The sequence below is a fragment of the Euleptes europaea genome, chromosome 7 (assembly GCF_029931775.1).
Source record: "Euleptes europaea isolate rEulEur1 chromosome 7, rEulEur1.hap1, whole genome shotgun sequence".
In the NCBI taxonomy this organism is placed as follows: domain Eukaryota; kingdom Metazoa; phylum Chordata; class Lepidosauria; order Squamata; family Sphaerodactylidae; genus Euleptes; species Euleptes europaea.
Window position 1 is genome coordinate 93,039,270 of NC_079318.1, and position 18,025 is coordinate 93,057,294.

General features: G+C 55.8%; 1 protein-coding gene and 1 non-coding gene across 2 annotated transcripts in view; both read right to left on the reverse strand.

Annotated features, from left to right (window-relative positions):
* Positions 1-16,629, reverse strand: part of ATP8B2 (ATPase phospholipid transporting 8B2) — a 49,924-nt gene extending 33,295 nt beyond the window's left edge. Inside the window, exons 1-6 of the mRNA XM_056853505.1 lie at positions 16,588-16,629; positions 7,565-7,632; positions 4,632-4,690; positions 1,980-2,093; positions 775-873; positions 377-438 (exon numbers count right to left, since the gene is read on the reverse strand). Of these exons, the coding sequence (XP_056709483.1) occupies positions 377-438; positions 775-873; positions 1,980-2,093; positions 4,632-4,690; positions 7,565-7,595 (365 nt within the window). The 5' untranslated portion in view covers positions 7,596-7,632; positions 16,588-16,629. The remainder of the gene's footprint in view (positions 1-376; positions 439-774; positions 874-1,979; positions 2,094-4,631; positions 4,691-7,564; positions 7,633-16,587) is intronic.
* Positions 16,630-17,781: 1,152 nt separating this feature from the next.
* On the reverse strand, positions 17,782-17,853 carry TRNAT-UGU (transfer RNA threonine (anticodon UGU)). Its single transcript has one exon. It is a non-coding gene; the product is annotated as a tRNA-Thr (tRNA).
* Between the last annotated feature and the right edge of the window lie 172 nt (positions 17,854-18,025).

The window sequence follows — 18,025 nt, forward strand, 5'->3', positions numbered from 1 at the left end:
AATGTAACTAATTGAGGAGCCCCAAATATCTCCCTGAAGCACAAGCTACCGGGCTCAGTATCTCATGAGAACATAAGAAGAGCCCTGGCTGGATCAAACCAGTGGCCCATTTGGTCCAGCATCCCGTCTCACACAGCGCCCAACTGGTTCCTCTGGAGGGCCAACAACAGGGCATAGAGACCGAGGCCTTCCCCTGATAGCGCCGCCTGGCAAAGGTACGCAGAGATTTATCCCCCCACGACTTACTCCAAACACTTTGACAATAGGAAGACAACCCCCTAAGCGTGCCCATCATTTCCCCACTCCGCTTCCCAGCTTTCTCTCCGCCCCCCCCCCCGCCCCGGCCACGATCCACGGTTGATGAAACGACACTCACATTCCATTGATCAACACCTGAGACTGACGATTGTTCACCTGGTTGTCACTCTTGTGGCGAAACTGCAGAGAGACATCAGCGTGAGAACGAGCGGGGCAAACCCCGATGCGCCTACATTCGCCCCACCAAACCCCGCTGCACCTACAGAAGACGCCAGCAGGACATCCCCTAATATGTATCACCACAAGGGTCATGCTCCTTTTCTCTACACTGAACACTTTCCACGGTGCACTGATCTCACAGCGGTACACACGTGCAAGGTCGTTCCTTTTGTGCAAACTGCGGCAGGAGAGCAAATCCCCAGCGCCAGCGTTATTAATGTACGCACAGGTCACTAAGGTGGGTCCTTGACCCCACAGCTGCCCCCCCGAGCCTCGCCCCCTCCCCACACCACTTACATAATCGTCGGTGGCGTCCTTGACCGCCGTGATGGTGAGCACGAGAACCAAAGGCACTATGGTGGTGAACCATGAGAGAGAGGAGATTTGCGGGATCAGCTGTGGGGAGGGAAGAGACGGAGAAGGGTCACTGGCAGGAAAGTGCTGCTGGGTTTATTTGTTTCATTTCCACCCTGCCATTCTCCCCCGATGGGGACCCAGACCGGTTTGCGTCGTTTCCTTCTCCTGTTTTATCCTCACAACAACCCTGTGAGGTCGATTAGGCTGAGAGCATGTGACTGGCCCAAGCTTTCGCGGCAGGGCAGAGATTTGAACTCGGGTCTCCCAAAACCTCATCCAGCATGCTAACCACTACCTCACTTATACCTTACACCTCCTCAAGGGAAAAAAACGCCTAGTGAGGGAACGGGAATGGGACCCCCAGAGATGTGAGAAAACAAAGCCTCAGGAAATAAACAGGAAACAGGATGGGTCCGAGGTATTTTCTTGCCACATTCCCTCTTGGGCCTTTTGCCACTGGCTGGTTCCAAACCCCGATTATTTACTTACTTTACTTATACCCTGCCTTTCTCCCTGCTGGGTAACCAAAGTGCGGTGCCAACGTAGTGTGGCGGTTAAGAGCGGTGGTTTGGAGCGGTGGACGCTAATCTGGAGAATTGGATCTGTTTCCCCCCTCCTCCACACGAAGCCAGCTGGGTGACCTTGGGCTAGTCACAGCTCTCTTAGAGCTCTCTCAGCCCCACCTACCTCACAGGGTGTCTGTTGTGGGGAGGGGAAGGCGACGGTAAGCCGGTTTGATTCTCCCTTAAGTGGTAGATAAAGTTGGCATATAAAAACCAACTCCTCCTTCTTCAAAGCAGCTTGCATCATTCTCCTCTCCTCCATTTTGTCTTCACAACAGCCCTGTCGGGTAGCTTCAGCTGACCGTGTGTGACTGGCTCAAGGTCACCCTGCAAGCTTCCAGGGCATAGTGGGGATTCGAACCCAGGTTTTCGAGACCCTAGTCCTACACTTTAACCAGCAGAAGAGGCCGGATGTGGCGGGGGGCCAGGAAGGGGTGCCCGTCACCTGCCATGGTTGGAGCACCCTCCTCGGTGGGCTGCCCCAAGCAGCCGCTGAGGGTGGCTCAGCCAGAGAACTGTCCCTGGCCAGGGAGAAAGCTGATCTCCCCACTCCGACCTAGAGGGGACCTGTGGGAGCCTCACCTGGAGGATGAGGAGGAAGAGAAAGTAAGTGTTGGCCACTTCCTGGAACTGCTCGAAGAGGTTGATGGGCAGGAAGGTGACCATGTTGTACTTTGACGTCTTGATGCAGTTACTCTGGAGGAGAAAGGGGAGGGAGGGGTTGTGGGAATGGGAAGTCAAGCAAGCAGGGGGTGGCCCCTCTCCCCACCAGGTGATGCCTGGAGATCTCCCGCTGTTACAATTGATCTCCAGATGTCCAAAACCAGTTCCTTTGGAGAAAACGGCTGCATTGTATGGCATTATATACTCCGTTGAGCCCTTCCCCAAACCCTGCCCTCCCCCAGGCTCCACCCCACATTGCCAGGAATTTCCCAACCTGGAGTTGGCAACCCGGATTTCTCCAACAGACCCCCCCACACACACACACATCTCATGCTCCAGTCCACCAATACAAAAAAGAGAAAAGGAAAAAAAAAGAAACACATTTAATTGTTTCAAAGAGTGAATCTCCAGCTCCCTGGGGAGGGGGCGGTAAGCCAGCAACATCCTGGTAAGGCCAAAGGTCTCCTTCCTTCGACACCCCTCCCCCCATGCTTTTCGTGCCCCCCCCCCCCACAGATCTATTTATAACCGCAGACCGGCTTTTGTCCCTGGATGGGAAGTTATTCAAAGACACACCCGAGTGAGAGGGGAGGGGGGTCAGTCTTGGCATACTGGGGGGAAAGAAACCACTTTGGAGAAACGGCCCCATCTCCATAGGTGATGCTTCCCTGACCCCATCCCACTCCCAGACCAACCATTCACACATGCAGCTGTCTTATCCTGGGTCTAGAGGAGCTAACTTCTAGGTGGAGCCCAGAGTTCTCCTACAATTACAACTGACCTTCAGATGACAGAGATCTTTTCCCCTGGCTGCTTAGGAGGGTGGACTCTATGGCATTATACCCTGCTGAGGTTCCTCCCCTCCCCAAACCCCCCCCCCAGGCTCTACCTCCAAATGTCCAGGAAATGCCCAGCCCTGAGATGGTAACCCCACCCTGATCCATCCAGCTCAGTAACTCCTTCTCTGCTTGGCAGCTGCCTGCCAGGATCTGTTGCAGAGAAGGGGTTTCCCTGCCGCCCCCCTGCATGAGTCCTTTTGCACGCAACAGCAGGGGACTGATCACCATCTTCAGCCCCCCCCCTCCAAAGTCTTCCCAACTAAGTCTGGATTCCAATAGCAACCACCACAAAATCACCCACCCTGCCCGTTCTCTAAGAGGGGTGAGTATGTGTATAATGTATGTGCCGTCAAGTCGCAGCCAACTTCTGGCAACCCCAGTAACAGTCTTTCAAGGTAAGTGAGAAGAAGAGTTGGTTTGCCATTGCCTTCCTCTGCAGAGCCTTCCTTGATGGTCTTCCATCCAAGTACTGTGGCTCAGTGGTAGAGCATCTGCTTGGTATGCAGAAGGTCCCAGGTTCAATCCCTGGCATCTCCAGTTAAAGGGACTAGGCAAGTAGGTGATGTGAAAGACCTCTGCCTGAGACCCTGGAGAGCTGCTGCTGGTCTGAGTAGACACTACTGTCTTTGATGGACCAGGGGTCTGATTCAGTATAAGGCAGCTTCATGTGTGTGTACCCTGCTTAGCTTCCAACAGATAATGACCCCAGCAAGGGGCTTTCAAGGCAAATGAGAATCAGAGGTGGTTTGCCATTGCCTTTCTCTGCAGTCTTCCTTGGAGGTCTCCTTTCCAAGTACCAACCCTGCTTAGCTTACGGGATCGGGCTGTACCATGCTGCCTTCCCTCCCTGTGTATAATGTATAATGTGTGTTAAGTGCCATCAAGTTCCTTCCGTCTCATGGCGACCCTATGAATCAACATCCTCCAAAATGTCCTATCTTTAACAGCCTTGCTCACGTCTTGCAAACTGAAGGCTGTGGCTTCCTTTACAGAGTCAATCCATCTCTTGTTGGGTCTTCCTCTTTTCCTGCTGCCCTCCACTTTTCCTAGCACGATTGTCTTTTCCAATGACTCTCGTCTTCTCATAATGTGACCAAAGTACGACAGGGCTGTAGCTCATTGGTAGAGCATCTGCTTGGCATGCAGATGGTCCCAGGTTCGATCCCCGGCATCTCCAGTTAAAGGGACTCGGCAAGGAGGTGATGTGAAAGACCTCTGCCTGAGACCCTGGAGAGCTGCTGCCGATCTGAGTAGACAATACTGACTTTGATGGACAAAGGGTCTGATTCAGTATAAGGCAGCTTCATGTGTTCATGTGACAGCCTCAGTTTAGTCATTTTAGCTTCTAGGGTCAGTTCAGGCTTGATTTGATCTAGAACCCACTGATTTGTTTCTTTGGCAGTCCACGGTATCCGTAACACTCTCCTCCAACCCCACGTTTCAGAGGAATCTACTTTCTTCCTATCAGCTGTATAACTGTATACCCCCCCTTTAATATCCAATCCACCCCCAACTGGAACAACAAAAGTCAAAAACAAGGCTCGTAAGGATAGGCTGCACAATAAACAGGTAACGCGTACCGTACAGAGTGGCACAGACTGGTTCCTCATAAAAGCACCTTCCTGAGCCATTCCATTATACTTCTGACATCTAGGTCTGGATCAATAAATTCCCCACCTCGCTAAAAGCAGGACATAAAACCCACCCAACCACCCCCAAATCCCCCACTCACCGCGTACTGGAACTTTTCGTTATACTCCCGGGCGTTCGCTTTCACCCTCCTTTCCTCCTCTGAAATGAACCGAAAGGCGAGTCAGTGGGGGGGATCTCTCCCCCCCCCCGCAGCCGTGACACCCGACCCACACGTATCCCAGTTCACCGTGACACCCAACCCACACGTACCCCAGTTCACCAGCACCCTCCTGGTCCTGACCCACGGCGCTTCCCTCCTTCTCGCCCTTGCACCGCCCCAAGCGTCCCAAAAAGGACGGTCGGTTCGAAAATGTTGCAACCCCCCCCAAAAAAAACCCTTTAACACCTGCCCAGGTCTGCACCCCAAGAATACTCTGTGTCTTGGCTCTAGCCCCAAATATCGGAAGAAACCGGAGGGCGGGGAACAGTCCTCTGGGTGGGCAATGCATGGTCCCATACGGATGACCTTACCTCTCGACCGCTGGCGAACGACCCCCACCCCCACCCCCAATAAAGGCTTGAAGCAAGGTCACCGGCAGGGATGGAGGGGAGGGGGCTATTCCTTCTGTCAAGGCAGCGGCCCCCCCTTTCTCCCTCAAAAAAACAAGCCAGAATACAAAGGAGAGGACCTGGGGGGGGGGAGCAGGCGGAGAATGAGGTAATGTTCGGAGAAAGCTGCAGTGACAGCATCCTTAGGGGAGAGCGATTCAGGACAAAGCGGTGGGGGGGGCTCTGTGAGACCCCCGGCCCCTGCTCTCCGACCCCCCCAAACTTTCACATCGCTCCCCCCCCAAAAAAATACCTGTCCCCCCAAGCGTCTGGCCACGGCTGCCCGTCGCCACGGCGACCCAGGGCCATTTCTCGGGCATCTCCTTGGGGATCGTCATGGTTACCGCAGGCCTGGACCGGGTATATAGTCAGAGGTGGGGGGGGGCGTCCAGGAGACCCCTGGCCCTTAGACGGAGGCCCCCCGCCGGCCTCCCCGATCCGTCCCCCCCATCCTGCTCCGGTCCCCCCTCCCCACTGGCTGCAGGGGAAAACTCCACGCTGACATTGAAGAGCTGGGGCCGCCCACCGTCGCACAGCAGCCAATGAAGGGCCGGGATGGCATCACCTAGGAAACCGTTGCATGGGGGGGGGACAGAGAAGGGGAGGGCCTTTCTCCTTGTTGCTTCCCCCCCCCATACTAGAGCTGAAAGAGCAAGATAGAGATATCCAGGGGGTGACAGCTGCTGTCTATCACACCCCGGGCCGGTCTCTCCGATTCCCCCCTTTCCCGCCCCCAGCCTTCTTCCTGAGCATCCCTGTTTTTATTGCTTCTTTCGTTTTATCTCGTCCGCTCCTTCCAAGAGACAGGCTGCGGTTTCCCCCGTCCCGTGTGGGTTTCGCCCACACAACGCCCCTGCGAGGTAGGTCGCCAGCCTGCCAACGGATCCGGGAACCATAAAATTAAAAAACGGGCCCGGCTCGCTCTGGCGCTTAGAGCTTAGAGCACTGGTTCCCAACCAGGGGTCCGTGGACCCCCAGGGGTCCGTGAGAACTAAATTAAGATCCGCGAAACAAAGTTATACACCCATAATAAATTAATATTTTCAATTAAAAGTTCTCTATTATAAAAATATATATTCAAACGTTATTCTAAGTTTAATGTTTAACTAACAGTTACGATTAAAGTTTATTTTCAAATTGTCAGAATTTTTACTTTGAACCTTGGGGTCCCTGCACCGAACAAAAAAGTCCTAGTGGTCCCTGGTCAAAAAAAGGTTGGGAACCACTGGCTTAGAGGGACAGATAGGCTCCGATAGATAACGGGCCAAAAGAAGATAGAACGAGAGGGACTGCTTAAAGAAATTGTCTCAGGCAATATTAAAAGATCGTTAATATATATATATATTTGTGTGTGTGTGTGTGTGTATAATACTAACCTAAAAAGATTTGAAGTCTAATTTTGTATTATTTCTTAGAAGGCAGCGTTGTGAAAGAGCTATTAGATATCAACTATATAGGAATTTGGTAAGGTAAAATCATTTCTTATTGACTTATGTTTGCCTAAATAATGATTCTTAATACTTTAAGAATAGATTTCACATATAATACATTTATATTAGGATTTCAGGGTACTTACTGAAGAAGTCACTGTACGAAACAAGTTTAGACCCGGGAACTTGTTCAAATTTGTTTCAAGGGAGACTACATGTGGATACTACAACCTGCATAAGCTCACGGTTTAGTATTGGTTTAATTTGCATAACTGGAAATTTGAACTGACTGCGAAAAGTCTGTACATTATATTTGGAACATATTATTTGACTAGGGTGTAAAACAATATCTGTAACACAGAACACTACCTGTTGGATTAGTTTATTGCATATTTGTTTGGGACTATCATCGTATTTACTGTGATGTGTCATCTGTAAGTTTTCTGTTTTCAATTATAAATGTAAGCAGTGGAAGTTGTAGTTGTACAAAATTTGGAAATGTCCCCGGTGAATTAGCAACCTGAATATGGGTAAATTCATTTAAAGAGATTTGTTATAAATCATTAACAAGTTATACTCCCAGACAGAAGGTACTACCTGACAGAGGTTTGTTTATTGAACATCTTAGTACCTTCATTCCCCTTTAGGATTATCAGTTTATATTTTCTCCAGGGGAACTGATCTCCATCGGCTGGAGATCAATTGTCACAGCAGGAGATCTCCAGCTAGTACCTGGAGGTTGGCATCCCTAGGAACAGACAAAGCCCGTCACGTTTTGGAGATGAGCTTGACTCAGTTGCGCACGTGCATTAAAGGCGCCAGGGCCGGTAGAAATAAATTGGCAACCTTATCCAGCTGAGAAACAACGCGGAGCCGGGCGGGCTTTGTGGAGGGATCCCCCCTCCCGCCTCTTTCTCTCTTTCGTACACCACATTCACCATCACCTGGTCTTTCCCGACCACCACCCCAGCCCGGTCCTCCTAAAGGGCCTTACCTGGGGGGCGTTTCTTGGCGCAAAGTTCCATGTCATGCGCTGGCGGTTGATCAGGCCCATGGGAGACGCTGCAAGGGAGAGGGGAGGGGGCATGGCAATGAGGAGGGGGCAAAGAAAAGCACGTTCCCATGTGTCCCTCCCCCTCCGCAATACATCAGAACACACAAATCAGCATAGCTGTTCTCTCCCTCTGCCTCTTTTATCTTCACAACAACCCTGTGAGGTCAGTCGGGGTGAAAAAGAAGCGGCCTGCGGTAACCGAGAAAGCTTTGCGGCTGAGGAGGGATTCGCACTCGAGTCTCATACATCCTACTCCACTGCACTAACCACTGCGCTGCGCTGCCAACGCTCGCCTCTGCTCATCTTTAAGTTTCCTTGCCGAGCACCACGATCTTTGTGTAGCCCTTCCCGAGCAGCACAGGGGATACACAACAACCCTGCAGAGTGTTAATCCGTACAATAATCCACAAAAGTGATTTTCTTACCAATCGGGGGAGCGAGAGTTAATCTTAACTGCCTTAGATTTGACTTGAGGGTACAATGTCCCTTCCAGTGTGTTATTTCAAAAAGGAGCCGTTACCCTCAGCCTCATGCAACAACTTGGAGAGTTCAAAAATACAACAACCCTTACAACGACCTTGCAAGGTACGCCACAATTCTCCTCCCCTAGATGGGGAGGGGAACACTTGCCCGAGACCATTCTTGAGGCAAAAACGGATCATCCTCTTGGGCCGCAATCCAACATTCACTGACAAGAGAGTAAACCCCATTGAACTCAATGGAACGCAATGGGATTTACTTCTGAGGAGACAATCTGGCCGCTAAGTCTACAACAGTATGGTGGGAGCTTCACTGGAAGCCGGGGACATCTACGCCTTAATAAATAGAAGACGAGGAGGGGAGGAAAAGGGAAAGGAGGGGGAAACCAGGGAGAAATATGTGTACTCTGCTTGAGTTCCACGCACAAAGGTTTCCTTCCCATAGGAGATGAGGGCAAAGGGATATAGCCAAAAGGTGGGAATTGGGGATAGAAGGGAAAGGGTGGTGCCATGCAGGTATCCTGGGAAAGAGTTCCAGGCAGATGGGGCAGTGAGGGAGCGTGGCAGGGGGTTCCAGGCAGATGGGGCAGTGAGGGAGCGTGGCAGGGGGTTCCAGGCAGATGGGGCAGTGAGGGAGCGTGGCAGGGGGTTCCAGGCATGAGGGGCAGTGAGGGAGCGTGGCAGGGGGTTCCAGGCAGATGGGGCAGTGAGGGAGCGTGGCAGGGGGTTCCAGGCAGATGGGGCAGTGAGGGAGCGTGGCAGGGGGTTCCAGGCATGAGGGGCAGTGAGGGAGCGTGGCAGGGGGTTCCAGGCAGATGGGGCAGTGAGGGAGCGTGGCAGGGGGTTCCAGGCAGATGGGGCAGTGAGGGAGCGTGGCAGGGGGTTCCAGGCATGAGGGGCAGTGAGGGAGCGTGGCAGGGGGTTCCAGGCAGATGGGGCAGTGAGGGAGCGTGGCAGGGGGTTCCAGGCAGATGGGGCAATGAGGGAGCGTGGCAGGGGGTTCCAGGCAGATGAAGCAATGAGGGAGCATGGCAGGGGGTTCCAGGCAGATGGGGCAGTGAGGAAGCATGGCAGGGAGTTCCAGGCAGATGGGGCAGTGAGGGAGCATGGCAGGGAGTTCCAGGCAGATGGGGCAGTGAGGGAGCGTGGCAGGGAGTTCCAGGCAGATGGGGCATGAGGGAGCGTGGCAGGGAGTTCCAGGCAGATGGGGCAGTGAGGGAGCGTGGCAGGGAGTTCCAGGCAGATGGGGCAGTGAGGGAGCGTGGCAAGGAGTTCCAGGCAGATGGGGCAGTGAGGGAGCGTGGCAGGGGGTTCCAGGCAGATGAAGCAATGAGGGAGCATGGCAGGGGGTTCCAGGCAGATGGGGCAGTGAGGAAGCATGGCAGGGAGTTCCAGGCAGATGGGGCAGTGAGGGAGCATGGCAGGGGGTTCCAGGCAGATGAAGCAATGAGGGAGCATGGCAGGGGGTTCCAGGCAGATGGGGCAGTGAGGAAGCATGGCAGGGAGTTCCAGGCAGATGGGGCAGTGAGGGAGCATGGCAGGGAGTTCCAGGCAGATGGGGCAGTGAGGGAGCGTGGCAGGGAGTTCCAGGCAGATGGGGCATGAGGGAGCGTGGCAGGGAGTTCCAGGCAGATGGGGCAGTGAGGGAGCGTGGCAGGGAGTTCCAGGCAGATGGGGCAGTGAGGGAGCGTGGCAGGGAGTTCCAGGCAGATGGGACAGTGAGGGAGCGTGGCAGGGGGTTCCAGGCAGATGGGGGAGTAAGGAAGCATGGCAGGGAGTTCCAGGCAGATGGGGCAGTGAGGGAGCATGGCAGGGAGTTCCAGGCAGATGGGGCAGTGAGGGGAGCGTGGCAGGGAGTTCCAGGCAGATGGGGCATGAGGGAGCGTGGCAGGGAGTTCCAGGCAGATGGGGCAGTGAGGGAGCGTGGCAGGGAGTTCCAGGCAGATGGGGCAGTGAGGGAGCGTGGCAGGGGGTTCCAGGCAGATGAAGCAATGAGGGAGCATGGCAGGGGGTTCCAGGCAGATGGGGCAGTGAGGAAGCATGGCAGGGAGTTCCAGGCAGATGGGGCAGTGAGGGAGCATGGCAGGGAGTTCCAGGCAGATGGGGCAGTGAGGGAGCGTGGCAGGGAGTTCCAGGCAGATGGGGCATGAGGGAGCGTGGCAGGGAGTTCCAGGCAGATGGGGCAGTGAGGGAGCGTGGCAGGGAGTTCCAGGCAGATGGGGCAGTGAGGGAGCGTGGCAGGGGGTTCCAGGCAGATGAAGCAATGAGGGAGCATGGCAGGGGGTTCCAGGCAGATGGGGCAGTGAGGAAGCATGGCAGGGAGTTCCAGGCAGATGGGGCAGTGAGGGAGCATGGCAGGGAGTTCCAGGCAGATGGGGCAGTGAGGGAGCGTGGCAGGGAGTTCCAGGCAGATGGGGCATGAGGGAGCGTGGCAGGGAGTTCCAGGCAGATGGGGCAGTGAGGGAGCGTGGCAGGGAGTTCCAGGCAGATGGGGCAGTGAGGGAGCGTGGCAGGGAGTTCCAGGCAGATGGGGCAGTGAGGGAGCGTGGCAGGGGGTTCCAGGCAGATGGGGCAGTGAGGGAGCGTGGCAAGGAGTTCCAGGCAGATGGGGCAGTGAGGGAGCGTGGCAGGGGGTTCCAGGCAGATGAAGCAATGAGGGAGCATGGCAGGGGGTTCCAGGCAGATGGGGCAGTGAGGGAGCATGGCAGGGAGTTCCAGGCAGATGGGGCAGTGAGGGAGCGTGGCAGGGAGTTCCAGGCAGATGGGGCATGAGGGAGCGTGGCAGGGAGTTCCAGGCAGATGGGGCATGAGGGAGCGTGGCAGGGAGTTCCAGGCAGATGGGGCAGTGAGGGAGCGTGGCAGGGAGTTCCAGGCAGATGGGGCATGAGGGAGCGTGGCAGGAAGTTCCAGGCGGATGGGGCAGTGAGGGAGCGTGGCAGGGAGTTCCAGGCAGATGGGGCAATGAGGGAGCGTGGCAGGGAGTTCCAGAGATGACAGCCAGTGAGGGAGAATGGCAGGGAATTCTAGACACAAGCGGGCAGTGAAGGAGAATAGGAGGGAGTTCTAGGCATAAGGTACAGTGAAGGAGAAAAGCAGGGAGTTACAGACATGAGGCCAGTGAAGGAGAACGGTAGGGAATTCTAGGCACAAGGGGCAGTGAGGGAGAACAGCAGGGAGCTCCAGATGAGGGACAATGAAGGAGAATGGCAGGCAGTGCCAGGCAGATGGGGCAGCGAGGGAGAATGGTAGAGAGTTCTGGGGCAGTGAGAAATGACTGGCAAGCTCATTTCAGAGAACAGGAAACCTGTGCAAGAGGGCTTAAAAAAGGCAGCCAACAAAATCCACTGAAACCTTCTCCACCCCCAGCTACTTTCGCAGTCTAAAACGGGCGGACGCTTCCTCTTCCCAACCGGCTAGCGAAGGCGACCCCAAAACCACACCGAGGACTAGAGCGCAAGAGAAGTTTCCAGACAATCACTCTCGCTTCCCCCCCCCCCCGCTCCAGCTGTGGCAGGTGCTCCTTCGAGCAAAGCAGGCTACCGGCCACGTCAGACACCGCAAGCCAGACGCCAAATTGCTGCCGGTCGAAACCTATGGGGAGGCAGGAGGGGGAGGAGAGCCCCCCTTCCACAACACCAGCGACAGCGGCTTCCTTGCCCTGTGATTATGCAGACACCTCTCCTCCCTGCAGGGCTTGTGGGTTTGCGGCTGCCGTCGATGGGGGGGGGGGTAAATTACACCTGGAAGGGCTGGGGGCCTTCCCAGCACGAGAGACTGAAAGCCAGAGGCCGACCTAGATAATCTCTCGGCAAAGGAAGGATCCTAAACTCACCTTTTCTGAGATCTTGTCCCGGCGGGAGAGAGCCCACCCACCCCTAGGGAACTGGACCCCCTGTGGAACAACTCTCCCCACTAGGAAGTTTTTCCAAGTGTTTCGACTGAGAGCCAGAGTGGTGTAGTGGTTAAGAGCGGTGGTCTGGAGCGGTGGAGTCTGATCTGGAGAACCGGGTTCGATTCCCCACTCCTCCACCTGAGCGGCAGACGCCAGTCCGGTGAACCCTCCCCTTATCTCTTCCCGCTCTCCCCCCAAAAAAAACCTCACCTGGAACATGCTCCTCTCTGCTGCAATTTAATGTCCCCCTCTCTGACCCGTTAAGTAGGGGGACTGGGGGTCCACGGTTTTCCCCTTTTTAAATACCCAGCGTGCCCAGCCCACTGCTTGTGGGTTTAGGGTCATAGAATCATAGAGTGGGAAGGGGCCATAGAGGCCATCTAGTCCAACCCCCTGCTCAATGCAGGACCAGCCTAAAGCATCCCTGACAAGTGTTCATCCAGCCTCTGCTTGAAGACTGCCAGTGAGGGGGAGCTCACCACCTCCCTAGGTAGCCGATTCCACTACCGAACAACTCTTACTTAAAAAAAAAAATTCCTAATATCTAGCCGGTATCTTTCCGTAACACAGGGCCAGATATCACAACCTTAAGTAATTTTACAGCAGCTCCAATTCGATCTAGAGCACAGTGCGTGGAGGAAGGGCTTATAACTAGGGTTCCCAGCTCCAGGTTGGGAAATACCTGGAGATTTTGGGGGTGGAGCCTGAGGGAAGCAGGGTTTGGAGAGGGGAGGGACTTCAATGCCATAGAGTCCAATTGCCAAAGCGGCCATTTTCTCCAGGGGAACTGATCGCTGTCACCTGGAGATCAGTTGTAATAGCGGGAGATCTCCAGCCACCACCTGGAGGTTGGCAACCCTACTTGTAACCCTTTCTCCATTTGCAGTTTTGCTAATCTAAATTGCCCCCCCCCCCAGGTGTTATCAACCCTGTTTTTGGGAATGAGCGCAAGTACCAAGTTCCTGCATTACCCCCCTGGTTTGGTTGATACTCATTTGGGGGATTGGTTTACACTGTAATGCTAAGAGCACTTCATTGGGAATAAGCCCCACTGAACAACGTCTAACTGCCTGGAGCATTTTTATCCTACCCGTCCTCCAATATCAGGGCAGCAAGCAGGGCTCTCCCCTTCCTTCTGCCCTCACAACAACCCTGTGAGGTGGGCAAGGCGAAGAGAGAAGAACTAGTCTAAAGTCACCCGGTGAGCTTCATAGCTGAGTGGAGATTTGAACCCAGGTCTCCCTGGTTCTGCTCCAGCATGGTACCCTTACACCACGCTGGCTTACCCACAGCTTTCCTCACACCATGAAGCTTCAAGAAGTTCTGAAGTGCGCTGCTCTCAATTCAAAGTACCAGCTCGACCACCCCCCTTTAGGAATTAACTGTGCTCCATAAAACATGTCCCCAAAGCCCCCTGCAACACGTAAGGATTCCCCAGCAAACAGGAACACCGAGAACAGGTTCCTTTAAAAAAAACTTTTAAAAAAAAGTTTGGGTGACAAGGAAATAAAAAAGACCAGCTCCTTCTACAGCTGAGAAAAGCTTCACTCTCTGGTCGCCTGGAGGCGGACTCTGCTCTCCCCAGGCGAGCAGCTGTTGTAAAACCAGGCCTTCAAGCACAGGGGGGGGAAAAACAGGCCGCCACATGGCAAACCACATTGCTGAGAGGCAGGGAGACGAGGTGTACCTTATCTGTCTCCGTCCTGTGGGCAGGAAGTTAACGCAGTCGCTGACTCCACCATCACAAATAAAGTCGAGAGAAACAAATCCGAGAATCGGCCCTGTTTCTAACCTCAGCGACAGGCAAGGCCCTGGCTTTTGCCATTCTGGAATGGGTGGAGACGGGGATGGATTAGCTCACTCACTCACTCTCTCCTCCTCCTCCTCCCAGACACTGCCAGACTCTCCCCAGCGGATATTTGGCTCTCCAACCGACCACAGAAAGCCTCCGGAGAGGACTTGGCAGACACAAACACCTTCGGCGTCTCATTGAGGAACAAAAGAGCAGTCCGGCGGGATGTGACCGAAGGTCCCGCATCCCGTTTCCAACGCCGACCAGCCAGATGCCCTTCGGAACAAGGGCTGTGGCTCAGCGGCAGAGCATCTGCTTTGTACGCAGGTCTCGGGTTCATTCCCCGGCATCTCGAGTTTTAAAAAGGACCAAGCAGTAAGTGACGTGAAAAACTTCACCGTGAGACCTTAGAGAGCCGCTGCCAGTCCGAGTAGACAATACTGACCTTGATGGTCCGAGGGTCTGATTCAGTGCAAGGTAGCTTTGTGTATATAGGTGGGAAGGTGGCCGATGAAACCGACAGGCACTCTGCGCGGACTCAGGAGTGGTTTTTTTTTAAACCCACCCCCTTCACAGATCCCAGGGCAGGCCGTGGAACAAAAAGGGTCCTGGGGCTGAACCGCGAGGTGCCTGAACCCTATCAGCTTTAACCAGGTCACAGAGGATGAAGAATTAAAAATACAGACGAAAAGGAGGAGGAGGAGACAGAAGACAGAGAGAGAGAGAAGAATGACCGAGTGGTTCATTGGGTGTGGCTTCCTTCCAAACTTTGGGGGCAGGAGAAAAAGCTGGCAGGCATGGGCATATCCCTACCTGCGGGCACCCTCGAGGGAGGTAAAGTCAACACGAGCAAAAGGAAACAGGGGACCCGCATGGGACTTACGAGAAAGGGAACGTTTTCCTCTCCTCCTCCCACAATCAGGCCTTTCTTCCCAGGTTCAGAGCAGCACGGAGCTCCCCTCCTGCCCAGCCCGCGGTCTGCCAAGCTGGCTGCTTGGGCACCTGGCACAGCTGGGGTCGGGAGGGGGAGAAGTGGGGGTGGAGAGGAAGAGAGATTCGGGCTCCGGAAGACTGGGCTGCTCCTCGGATGACACGAAAGCAAGTTTCCTCTCCGGCCAGCAGCATCTGGCGGGGGGGGGGGGGGGCACGGTGCCAAGGGAAAAAGTGAGGGGGAGGACCTCGGAAAGAGATTACCAAAGCAAGATCCAGAACATGGGAGAGGGAATCGGAAGGGGGGGCAGGTTCTACTAGGGTGGCCGAGGAGTGGGGCTAAGACAGCCTAACATGAGCATATTTGGGGGAGGAATGGGCCTGGGGAAACCAACTGGGGCAAGCAACGGACTGGAGGAGGGGAATCAGAATCCAGGAGTGTGTGTATGGGGGGGAGATCACATCTGGGGTGGGTATCAACTCCTTGGGTGGGGGCACAGCCCCCAGAGGAGGAACTATGCAAGAAGGGGTGCAGGACCCAAGCGTTAAAATTAAAAAGTGGGGGATCAAGACTTAGGGAAGGGGGTGGGTTTTCTGCGAGGGGTAGGCAAGGAAATCTAAGCTTCAAAACTGGGGGGCAGCTTTGAGGGGGCAGAGAAGGGGCATGAAGAAAGAGACCGGGAGAAAGAGAGTGCTAGGGGGAAAAGGGGGGGTTAAAGTATCTGGTCATGAGCTACCTAGATCGAGATTGGGGGAGCACATGGAGAGGGGGACGGAGCCCTTATTCCAAGAAGATCACCAGCAATTGGAGAGGGGGGGATTATTGCGGGGGGGGGCAGAACTGAAGGCTGCTCTGGGCAAACCTCCTGTCTAGAGGGATCCCTCCCCCCAAAAAAAACCTCGACTGGAACAGGCAACAGGACCTGGAAAGGACCCCCTCCCCAAATCCCAGGAAGTGGAAAGGACCTCTCCTCCCCAAATCTCAGGACCTGGAAAGGACCCCCCTCCCCAAATCTCAGGAAGTGGAAAGGACCTCCCCTCCCCTAATCTCAGGACCTGGAAAGGGACCCCCCTCCCCAAATCTCAGGACCTGGAAAGGACCCCCCTCCCCAAATCCCAGGAAGTGGAAAGGGACCCCCCTCCCCAAATCACAGGATCTAGAAAGGACCCCCCCTCCTCTTCCCAAATCTCAGGAAGTGGAAAGGAATCCCTTCCCCAAATGCCAGGAAGTGGAAAGGACCTCCCCTCCCCACCCCAAATCTCAGGACCTGGAAAGGGACCCCCCCTCCCCAAATCCCAGGATCTGGAAAGGACCCCCCTCCCCACCCCAAATCTCAGGACCTGGAAAGGACCCCCCTCCCCAAATCTCAGGACCTGGAAAGGGACCCCCCTCCCCAAATCCCAGGAAGTGGAAAGGGACCCCCCTCCCCAAATCACAGGATCTAGAAAGGACCCCCCCTCCTCTTCCCAAATCTCAGGACCTGGAAAGGAATCCCTTCCCCAAATGCCAGGAAGCGGAAAGGACCTCCCCTCCCCACCCCAAATCTCAGGACATGGAAAGGGACCCCCCTCCCCAAATCTCAGGATCTGGAAAGGACCTCCCCACCCCAAATCTCAGGACCTGGAAAGGAACCCCCCTCCCCAAATCCCAGGAAGTGGAAAGGACCTCCCCTCCCCAAATCTCAGGACCTGAAAAGGAACCCCCCTCCCCAAATCCCAGGAAGTGGAAAGGACCTCCCCTCCCCTCCCCAAATCTCAGGACCTGGAAAGGAACCCCCCCTCCCCAAATCCCAGGAAGTGGAAAGGACCCCCCTCCCCTCCCCACCCCAAACCCCAGGACCCAGCAGGGACCTCCCCTGCCCGGGCTCACCTTATCGAGCCGCCCCCGGCGGCCCCTCGCCGCCGCCGCCGCCGCCGCCGCCGCGCTCCATCCCCCGGCCCGGGCCGCTACGCCCCGGCTGCCGGACCCCGCGCGCCCCGGCCCCGGCCCCAGCCCCGGCCCGCCCGCCCTGCGCCCATGGAGGCGGCGGCGGGCTGCGCTCTGCGCTCTGCGCTCTGCGGGACGCCGCCGCCGCCGCCTCCTCCGGCCCGCCGCGCTCGCCGCCCTTCTCGCCGCCGCTGCCGCCGCTGGCTGGCTGGCTGGCTGGCTGCTGCGGCTGGCCTTCCCGGGCGGGGATGGCGAGGAGGAGGAGGAGAGGAGGAGGAGGAGAAGGGAATGGGGGGCGGAAGTGATGAAAGGGGCCGCCCGCAGCCCGGGCGGCTCCGGCCAGGGGAGAAGGGGCCGGGCCGGCCGCAAGCCCAGGGCCTCGGATGGAGGGGGGGGAGCGGGCCGGACGCCCCCTTCTGGGGCCGAGCCGTCCCGGGCAGGTTTCCTTCGGAGGAAGCCCCCCGCCCCAGGAACGCGTGGAGCTGCCTTATGCTGAACCAGACCCTGGGCCAATCCAAGTCGGTCTGGTCTACTCCACCGGCAGCGCCTCTCCAGGGTCTTTCCCGTCGCCTCCTTGCCAAGTCCCTTTAACTGGAGATGCCGGGGATTGAACCTGGGACCTTCTGCATGCCAATACCACTGAGCCCCAGCCCCTTCCCATGGCTCTCCAGCATCTCAGGAAGAGGTCTTCCACATCACCTACTGCCTGGTCCTTTTCAACTGGAGAAGCCGGGGATTGAACCTGGGACCTTCTGCATGCCAAGCAGAGGCTCCTCCACTGAGCCACAGCCCCTCCCCATGGCTCTCCAGGGTCTCAGGCAGAGGCCTTTCACATCACCTCCTTGCCTAGTCCCTTTAACTGGAGATGGCAGGGATTAAGAACATAAGAAAGGCCCTGCTGGATCAGACCGAGGCCCGTCAAGTCCAGCAGTCTGTTCACACAGTGGCCAACCAGGGGCCTCTAGGAAGCCACAAACAAGACGAGGGCAGCACCACCATCCTGCCTGTGTTCCACTGCACCCAAAATAATAGGCATGTCAAGCAGATGCTCTACCACTGAGCCACAGCCCTCCCTATGGCTCTGCAGGGTCTCAGGAGGAGGTCTTTCACATCCCCTACTGCCTGGTCCTTTTCAAGTGGAGATGCCGGGGATTGAACCTGGGGCCTTCTGCATACAAAGCAGATGCTCTACCAGTGAGCCACAGCCCCTCCCTTACACACATGAAGCTGCCTTATACTGAATCAGACCCTTGGTCCATCAAAGTCATGTTTGTCTACTCTGACCGGCAGCGGCTCTCCAGGGTCCTGGGCAGGGGTCTATCACATCACCTACTTGCCTAGTCCCTTTTACTGGAGATGCCAGGGATTGAACCGGGGACCT